General features: G+C 28.6%; 2 protein-coding genes across 4 annotated transcripts in view; both read left to right on the plus strand.

The window, feature by feature from the left end:
- The window catches only part of LOC108748261 (fibulin-1-like), a 6,504-nt gene extending 1,125 nt beyond the window's left edge, over positions 1–5,379 (plus strand). The window contains exons 2-7 of one of the 2 annotated variants that reach the window (XM_018486299.1): positions 1,015–1,182; positions 1,271–1,405; positions 1,572–1,709; positions 3,036–3,302; positions 4,081–4,239; positions 4,367–5,379. In XM_018486299.1, coding sequence (XP_018341801.1) covers positions 1,015–1,182; positions 1,271–1,405; positions 1,572–1,709; positions 3,036–3,302; positions 4,081–4,239; positions 4,367–4,431 — 932 coding nt within the window. In that variant the 3' untranslated portion in view covers positions 4,432–5,379. The remainder of the gene's footprint in view (positions 1–1,014; positions 1,183–1,270; positions 1,406–1,571; positions 1,710–3,035; positions 3,303–4,080; positions 4,240–4,366) is intronic. The other variant, XM_018486301.1, reaches the window with a different exon arrangement.
- A 1,401-nt stretch (positions 5,380–6,780) lies between these two features.
- The window catches only part of LOC108748260 (tenascin-like), a 9,568-nt gene continuing 5,615 nt past the window's right edge, over positions 6,781–10,733 (plus strand). For both annotated transcript variants that reach the window (XM_018486297.1, XM_018486298.1), the window contains exon 1: positions 6,781–7,234. The gene's annotated coding sequence lies outside the window, so the exon portion shown is untranslated. The remainder of the gene's footprint in view (positions 7,235–10,733) is intronic.

Below are 10,733 nucleotides of genomic sequence, written 5' to 3' on the forward strand. Positions count from 1 at the left end.
GTAAAGATTGTTAATAAGTTATAATCATTAATAAGTTTAATTATTCTGATTGAACTATATTACTTAAATTATTAATTAATAATAATTAAATTCCTTTATCTAATTTCAAATCAGCTACAAATTATACCTTATACAATTTTTAGCAACTTATAATGAGAATACTCAATTATTACATTTAGATTATTCAAACATGATATTAAATATGCTGATCAACAGTTTATAGTACATAATTAATCACATTATATATTATGAATTATAATGTCATAATACTTTTTTTATCAAAAAATACCATTTATACACGCTTATGTGCTTATCACCTTGAATACTTAACACATTTGCCTATTTAATAAATGAAACATTCTTCAGATAAAGCATCCATCTTTCTTGGGAGATATCTATATGTGGTCAGTGCTTGTACCTACTTTTTAATAAAAATTCTTTAATAAATTTATATCGCGACAAAAAATTTTACCTTGACACGCGCATACTGTAATTATGTACACATATATTTGATTATTAATTATAACATAACATCAATTTCAAATCTAACAAACGGTCGCAGCTTATTCACACTTAAACACATAAACATTTTTTGCTATACCAAAACAGCTTTATTTATCTTGACTGGAAGTTTTCCACTGTTTGCAAGTCTGCAAATTGGTTTGCGTATCTGGGGCAAATTGAGCATTTTAAATACACCTTTGATTGAATCGGTCGTTACTAAAAATATATTTGCGCGTTTTTCAAATAAAAAATTGAAGAAGCTTATCTATTTTCATTTAATTTTACTTATAGAGCAAATTTGAAAATACACACTGATTAAAAAGATCCACGACGAATTTCATTGTGTATTTTCATTATGCATCTTATTATGTAATCTATGACAATTTTTCTGGGATAGAAAACAAAAATAACACCTAATGCAATAATGATGAACTGAACAACAGCCTTTATCTCTCGTTGTCAAAAAATGTTTTTTGTTTGCGCTTTCTGAAAAGACCGATTCAATTGCAGATATACCTATCCCGTGTAGAAACACGTCAGATTGTAGGAATATGTCACTTCCGGGGGACGCTTTTTGTCAAAAAGGATATTGCATGTGTCCGAGGCTAGACAATGACGCTGAAGCTTGCTCTAGCATTATTATTGCATCTATACATATGCACGAGAATAAAACTTCAGGTGATATGATCAGAAAAACAACTCAAATATATTAGAGTTCTTATTTGTTGAATTTCCCGATTGTATCTGCAAGGTAATTCTCTTTTAGGTTCATTGCTTTATCGAAGATGCAAGCACGAACAAGACTGTCTTTTCGAGGGCGGAATTTGCAATTATACTATTAGCCAGTGCACTTGTTTAAAAAATTATGTACCGTCGAGCAACTTAAAAAGTTGCGTCCAAAGTAAGCAAAAAAATACAAAAATATTTATCTTTAATGAAAAGAGCGAGAGAGCCTAAATTTTTTTTACTTTAAATATTATTTAACGTTTTTCAATTAATTATTGTATATAACTATATCTCTAGTAGTTTTAGTAGCTAATTAACGCTTATACAATTTCTTCAAACAGAGATCGAGTCGTTCGAGGTTTCTTGCACAGATAAAAATCAATGTTTAACGTTTTTGGCGAACACTACTTGCGAGAACAGTACATGCGTTTGTGTATCTGGTTATTATTACATAGACAACGCATGTTGGAAAATGGCTGGTAAGTGTTATAATATCTATTTTTTACAGAATACTATACAAAGAAAGCTAAAAATTAACATATTTTTTATAAATATGATTCTTTGATTTCCTCAAGTCGCGCGACAATTAGCTATGATACATTGCTGGAAAGAATCCTCTTGATCAGCAAAAGAACCATTAGATTGTTTTTTCCCGGGATATTTGAAAAAGTTATAATTTAATAGGCAGAATTGCTCGCAACAAAATTTTTAATGAAGGAATTTCATAAAATTTTAAATTCTAATTTTAATGAAACTTTATATAATACATATATATATTCCTTGGAGAAATTTCTTCGTGAAGAAATATATAATTTGTGATCATCTAATCATTGTGATCAATCTAATATTTTTTAACATGTAAAACGATAAAAATTAACAACATTATTTGTATTAACAAAACACTACAGGTACGAATTAATTAATTAATCGTTTAATTAATTCATTAAAATAATTAGAGTTTTGTCAAAATCATTCTAAACATACACGAAAAGAATAGTTTTTACTTAAATGTCTAAAAGTTTAGTTAGATACCTGAAAATAATTTTGTTTGGCTCATTAAAATAATTATGTAGAATACTCCAGCTGATCGCTAAAATGTTATAACTTTTTAGTGCATTGTCATCACGCTTAAACATTCTAAATATTTTGATGGTCTTATAACTATTATTTTCAGATCTATATATTATTTGTATAGCTTAATAAAAAAAATGTTCTTTTCGTGTAGATGTAAATTTAGAGAGAAATAAAAAGTAGGGAGTAAGCAAATGAGAGGAAATAGCATTTCCTGCGTAATGTGATAAGAAAAATAAGTCGTATGTGTGTGTGTGTGTGTGTGTGTGTGAACTAAGGAAATAAAATTAACTAATTGTAGTAAATACATGTTGATTGGACTATAAAATAGTATTGTATTAATGAAATATTATTAATACAAATCATAGTATTATAATGTCATTATGGCATAATAATTTATTTAAAAAATATATTTAAACAAAAAATGTATATAAAAAATTTATATAAGATCTATATAATTATATATTGTAGTCTTGCTATTTTAATACTAGGTACTTAATAATTTGTATAACTATTAAACTAATGTTTAACATTTAATTGTATTAATATATACTTTAACTAACAATTTCTATGCTACAGCTACAAATTATATATATTTCATATTTCTTATCTTATATTTTCGTAATTCTCAATATCATTTTTACTTTTGTTCTTGCGACTTACAAAGTCATTTGATCTCATTATATAGTCGCTGATACTATTTGGTTTACTCTGAGTGTACATTACATTTGCAGGATACGCTGAACCGTGCACAAAAAATCATGAGTGCTCGCATATCGAAGGTAATATCTGCACTGAAAACAAAACATGCGGATGTGCGGCTGAAACAGTATTGAACACCAATGGCACGAAGTGTTTAACGGCCGCTAAAAAGATTCAGGACGAATGTACGGAGTCGGTACAGTGCACGTCCGAGTTCTCGACCTGTGTCAACAACGTGTGTCAGTGCAGGGAGGATTTTCATTACGAACGCGAAATGACGAGGTGTTTCCCCAATAAAGGTATCCGCAAGTTTTCAGCTAGCAGTTTCTCTGTAGAATCGTAGCAATAGATTTTTTTAAATCTACACAAAAGTATTCGTACAGGGCAAATTTTTATACCAAAAGTTTTAATTGTAAAAAATAAGCATTAATTAGCAATTTATTAAAAATGAATACAGTCTACATTAATATAATTAAAAGTACTTCGCGAAAATATTATAGTTGTGTTCGTGATCTTAGAAGCTACATTTCTCGACTGTACTATACTTTTCGTGCATTCATACATAAATAATACAATTTTTCATTTTCATTTCCTAGTAAATACTAGTAATAACTAAAAGTAACATAACATTAATATTGTAATTTTACGCTTAATAATATAAATGTAATATACCATATATGTTACATAACAGTTACATTATCGAGTGTGAAATTATGTTATGTTATTTTTAGTTGATGTGTTTATTGAATTATTATTAAAATAATATATTTTAATTGTTACACATCAGATAAAATAATTTTAAGAAATATTCCAAGTAACAAGCTAACATCATTTGTCGTCAAAATAATATTTTGATGTCAAAATGACAAATAATGTCTGCTTGTCGGGATACAACATATTTTAGTCCTAATTAATAAATTCTTAATTAATGTTCAGTTTTTAAAAATAAGATGTTTTTACAAAGATATCTTCCCCTTTACCTTTATATTCAATATATTTCCCAGAGAGAGTCGGGAGAAGGAAGCGTATTACGTGTTAAAGAATTATAAAAATTAATCGTTGTCAATTGTTTTGCAGCAATCGGTAACGAGTGCGAGAACAATTACGAATGTTATCAGGCCGAAGATTACAAGAACGATCCGCCAATTAAGTCTATGACGTGTGATTCAAACATATGCACATGTGCCGATAATTACATTTTGAATGTAGAAGACAAATGCGTAAGCAAAAGCACCGGTAAGTAAAAGTGATTTGACATGTACCTTATGTAAAACGAGGAAATTAATAATTTTTTATTTGAAAGATGACGTTTGGATTTTATTCTGCTTGGAAAATTCTTGCTTAACGCAACTTTCGTTTACAGGCTCGTCTCTCATGGTGTCCTTGTCGATACTTGTTTGTGTGATACCACTGACTGTACTTTCGTGAGACGCAAAGTACCAGTTCTCCGAAGACGTTGTTGAACAACGTATAAGTTAAGTTGAGTTTATGGAGTTGGATTTCAGATAATCATAAATATAATATTGTGCAAGAGCCAGAGAAACTTAATCTCAAGAAGAAAGAAACACAAGTAGGACCACTGTAGCTGAAGAAGCAATATCGGTTTACTCGCAAATTATAATTATTCATGCTAATATTTGCGAGAACTTTTCTCAAGGACTCATCTCTAAATTCTTTACCAGCAATAAAAATATTACGTTAACGATCTAATCAAACCGATCTAATCAAACGGTGTCTCTCAAAACGATGCGTGCAATTCCATGAATTTCTATGTATATATGTGAGACTGTCATGACAATTCGAGAGTGAAAAAGAGAAGCAGGAAACACAAAGAACAAAATAAATGGCATTGCTCAAGCTTCAATAATAGATTATAGCTTTATTGCGCATACAGATATAGATGATCGTACTTGCGATTAATTCGTGATGTATTTAAAATATATGGTAATATATTTAAACGATCTACAATGTCGAAATACGCATAGCAATATCTTTTGAAACGTAATGTAAAAATTGGCCGTATTCGTCACTTTTATTTTCGTCGTTAATCACCAAGGTTGTAATGTATTTTCCATAACAGTTGCGTAAAATCCGAAGGGAAAAACGGCGTGAAACATTATTAAGTGCTGTTGTAATTACGCAACAAAGCATTCGCGACGAAGACTTAAACTAGACGCATCAACATATTTAAAGCCTTCCACTCGCATGCGTTTAATTAACACGATTATTAATATGCGGATGCTGATGTTCTACAGCGTTACTGCTTCTTCTAGAATGATGCCAGCTGAATAGAATTCATAGCGCAAAAGAAAACACTTACAATTAGTAAGTTGTTTAAAATCCTTAATTTTTTTCATGTGCTTCTCCTTTTTAGAGCAGGCAACAAGTATATATAATATTCAAATAACTATTTATTTTACGATTTATTTTTAATAAGGTTATTTAATGAAAAATAAGAAAAAATTAATAATAATATCGTTTCTTTCTTTTCAAATTTATTACTTCAATTTATAAAGTACCTGTATATATTATAATTTACAAGTATCTGTGGCGCGGTTCTAAAAGTGCAAATTTTCAAAGCGCATATTGTACATACACATTTTGCATACTGTATAAAAATTTTATATTTTATATACATAAATAATATAGAGATAGCTTTGAAATTTTGATCTTGCCTTTTCATAATCAAAATTAACGTTATATCAGCGTTCCTTTGCGTTTATCTATAGTTAGTATCGATATCTTGTCGTACTATTTTAATGAAAATAATGTCAATGAAATTCACTGAATTTTCAGTAACTGTCAGTAAATATTTTATTACAAAACTACATATACATGATATAATATTTTATACGTTACATAGCAATATTATTAAAACTCGCATGCGATTTCTTAAATATATTTTTCATACAAATCAAACGATTATATAAAACATACGATTTCTTAAATATATTTCTTATACAAACGAAACAATTTTGTCTGTCTTTTATATTCGTATAAATCTGTTGTTCGAATTTCGCTTTTTTTAATTGTTCAAATAAATAGATAATATTATTGAGCATGTCTTATATATACTATTAAATTTGCAGAATACGATAATATTAGTATAATTATACGATTCCGTCTCTTTTATATTTCTATTACTGTTACGATAAAATACATATACTTATAATACCTAGATAACACACAATATTCATAGAACGTCTACGAATATTCTATGAATATTTGTACATTTTTAAAACATTCTATGAATGTTTTAAAAAATTCTGTGCTGTATAAAAAATCCATATAGTAAAATATTTTATTACAAAACCATACACATAAAATATTACATTTTATTATTATATTGTGATAATATCACATAGCATGCGGTTTCTTAAATATATTTCTTAAATGACGATTCTGTTTTTTTTTTACATTTATATAAATCTCTTGTTTTTCACAGAAATAGTTATAATACATCGTTTTATATAAGCATGGTATATCCAGACAACACAATAATGTTTTAAATACATATTAAAAACGTACGGTTCGAATTATAACATCGGATATCTTTAAGATGTTCAAGATGGTTAGTATTACTTTTCTGAATATCTTACAAACGTTAATTTTAAATACAAAATTGGATCTATTTAAAACAAATGGGCGAATTCAAGCAGCTATCACTTACTCGTCAAGCAATTAAATGACAGAGACTTCGCACAATTCGAGTATCTGGATTTTTGAATTTTTATTTAAGAATTTTATCAAAAATACTTCTTTTTCACCAAGATTGTCGACGTCGAAGACAAATCATTCGAAGGAATGGCGGGAGGGCCGAGAAGCCAGTCGAGGAGGCCTCCAGTGAGGAAATTACGGAACATTGTACTGTCAATCGCGCTTTGCTTCGCTATATGAAGTGCAGTCGCCGGCGCACACTGCCATCGCGAGCATCTATTTCGTTGACGTGAGTTGTAACATTTATGTGTAACACAGAATATCACAATCCTGAAAAAAAAAAATATCGAGAGATACCGTGCGAATATTCCGTATCAATAAGAAAATTCAAGGTGCAATATCGAAAAGGAAATGTGATGAAGAGGACGTCTTTAAGACAATAATTATAAAAATATATGCTTAAAAAACTGAAAATCAATTTGTGAGTGTAAAAATCGAACGGAATATTAAGTTATAACGAAATTAAATAAAAAATTCGAGAGATATTATGAATATTACGTGCAGATGAGAAAATGTAAGTATAATATTGTTATATAGAGAACTATGATAAAAATGTATCAAAGAGGATTCATTCTTTAGAAAAACAATTAATATAACAGAAATATATTTGAGTAATATAAAAATATCAAATTGTGTATCAAAATCAAATAAAAAAATTGAGAGACATCTCATGAATATTATACGTGATTAGAAAAAGCAGATTTAATATCGTGGAGGAAATGCGATAGAAAAATTTAGAAAAAGACACAATTAAAAAAGCAATTAATATAATGAAAATATTACGTTTCGACTTGGTTTAGAGTATTCTACAGCGAATAAGAATTTGTATATTATATAATATATAATACTAATAACAGAAACTTCTCTTTCTCCAATATGTACAGCCACTAAAGATTTACAGATTCAAGATATCATAATTCTGTAAAATTATGAATTTGATTGAATTCTGCGAGGTGTGTAATTGTGAATTGAGAAATCGTGGACTGTAAATATATATCCAATTAATATAAATGTAAACTGACTAATATGACTTACTATGTAAGAGAGAAGAGCGTTTTACAAAACGGAAACTTCATAAAAATGTGAAATTGAAATTACGTCAAACATTATATAATATATGTAATTCGTTCGAATATATAAGAGAGACTAAATCTTTATATATACAAATATAAAGTGTCAGGGACAGGGACAAATACCTACATATACATCATAACGTTGTAGAAAAAAATCTAACACATATAATAAATAATGATTATTTCTGTATATATATGTAGAGGAAAGATCCCTATCCTTATGAGATACCGAGTTTATTTTGGGTAAATGTTAAAAATCTATCGATAGAATTTTAAAAAATATGTTATTTTAAAGAGAATTTAATAAACTTTAAAATAATGTTATGTAAAATTTAATTCAAATTTTATTTTCTTTTTTATAAATTAAAGAAATGTAAAAAGTGAACAAATCGCAAAGTCAAAAAATTATGCTCCTAATATGAGATGTCCCGAGAAATCGATAATAAAACGTAAAGTACATCAGTATTGCAATTAAAAAACTTTATTTAATGTTTCTAAAATACAAATAAATACAGCCAGTGCAAAATGAGTATGCGATACATTGTACCTAGCTGACTCGTTTTCAGATAGTTGGAAATCAAGCAGAAACAGGCACTCAATGTTTATTTCGATTGTTCTTTTTATTATTTTGTACAATAACATTTATACTTCAGCAATGATTTCTATGATATAGGAGCATAAGTTATTTCATATTAGAAATACTTTGGGTATCTCATATTAAGATTTCCACGCCTACGGTTTTACGATCATCAAGTCTCACTTCTGTAATTAAGCAATTCAACATATCACGTATTTTTCTATTAGTACGATTTTACTCTATCACCACATGAAGAACTTATTGCTAAATATTTACTTATTAAATAATAAACAAGGTTTAAAAGCTCATCTCAACGAAACTTGAAGACACATCGAAATTCTAAAATCTTTTTTTCCAACGACTAATAGGCACGATTTATAAGGCACTAATAATGAATTTTCCACTAAATAGTTTTCAATCCAAGAACAATAAATTCATGATGGGACCAATAGATAGCGTTTATTAGTTTAGCGGAAACGCCGCGATCTCATATTAGGCGCCTATCTCATAATAGAGGGTTTTCCTCTATATTATTTAAAATTGAAAAATATGCATGATGCAAATATTCTGTATCTGATTGCAAATTGAGACTATTGCTTTGAATCTGTATATGGAAAAATATATTAAATTATAATTATATTCTTTGATTACATTTCATATATAGTAAATATTTTCAATTAAAATTTTTCAAATTCTTGATTGTTAAACATTAAATGGAGGAATTTAAAAGAAAGAATCGAAAGATATCGCGTAAATATTACGTGAATATGATAAAGAAAAATAGGTCTAATATCGTAGGAGAAAAACAATAGAAAAGTATCGAAAACGTTTTTAAGCAATTAATATAATAAAAATTCTTGAGAAATACAAAATCTTATTGTGAAAAGAAAGAATCGAGAAGTATTGCAGAACTACGTAATAAGAAAAAATAGATCTAATACTATAGGAGAAATGAGATAGAAAAATATCAAAGAGGATGTTTTTAATAATCAATTATAGAAATACTTGAGAAATATAAAATTATTTTGCGAATATAAAAATTGAATCGAATCAAGTTATAGCGAATTCAAATATCAAAAGATACTGTGCAAAAAGTTACATTAAAGTGGAAAGAAAAAAAATCCGCGGAGCAGACGTATTTAAAGAATATTGTTCTCTGTAAAAAATTAATTTAATTTTTATTTAGAGTTTCACGATACAATCATTATAAAGATATAAATTTAATTACACGATATTCTTAGTAAAAATTATGAGAATTAAAGCTGAAATTTTTATTTCAAGGATGCCCAAAGATAAATAAAATTTATTATTGCTCATCAGATATTGAGACTAATTGGGTCTGTCAAGTAATTGCTAAAACGGATAAAGTGATTTTCATTTAATCGAACTGTGTTGCATTGTAATTTAGGAGAAATCACAAGCACGACTGTTTTAAAAATAGTATTTTTATGACCCAGTAATCCTTTCCTCTCCATCGTGGAGAATCGCGAAGATCGCGAAGTCGTGGAGACCGGATCTACGCTCCTGGTTCTCACAGTTAGGTGAATGTCGAGTAGAACCGTTCATAATTAAAGAACAAAGGGGGGCTCGTTTCCTACGCGTCTGTTATTCGGTTTAACAATGTATTTTGGAAGCGAGATTATTGCACATCGGGTCTTCAACTAAGCTCGGAGTTGCATAAACCTCTTGCGTTGTGCAAGTAATGCCGGACATCATTAAATCAATGTGAACTTACTGACGCATTAATTATGTTGTTAATTAATATATGATTAATTAATTAAATTGTTAATGTAATTAATGTTACCGTAATTATCAAAAGGTGATTCGTTAAATTGCAACTCGATTTAATCGTTCGATTTTATTCAAATCTTATTGTTCAAATTTTCTATTTATTTTATATATATTTTTTACAAGGCGACCGTTATATTCAGTTGTATTACGATCATTGTGTTGGAATAAAGATGTAGCGAATACATAGCGTTCAAATAGCTTTCGCTCACAATACGGTACTGTTGACACATAACAATAGCTTCTGCTGTAGTACATGTAGCACCGCGTTGCGCAACGCAAACTGAAACTATAGAAACTTAGGGCGCTAAACTCGTTTTGTTCACCGCGATCGACCTTCGAGCATTCACGGGACCGTCATTGAAATCCAAAGCGGGGAACTTCGCCCACGGTTTTGTGTCGATAAACCTGCGGCATTGAAAAGTGAAGACTCATAATCACGCTTTGGAGAAAATATGAAGACGGAAGCTTTGGATCTACATAGAACAGTAAAATAAAACAAATTAATTATATTATTAACATTATTCTTTTATTAATATCAATATAAAGATATATTAATAATAATAAATTTATAT

Source organism: Trachymyrmex septentrionalis, unplaced genomic scaffold (genome assembly GCF_001594115.1).
Source record: "Trachymyrmex septentrionalis isolate Tsep2-gDNA-1 unplaced genomic scaffold, Tsep1.0 scaffold22, whole genome shotgun sequence".
Classification (NCBI taxonomy): Eukaryota; Metazoa; Arthropoda; class Insecta; order Hymenoptera; family Formicidae; genus Trachymyrmex; species Trachymyrmex septentrionalis.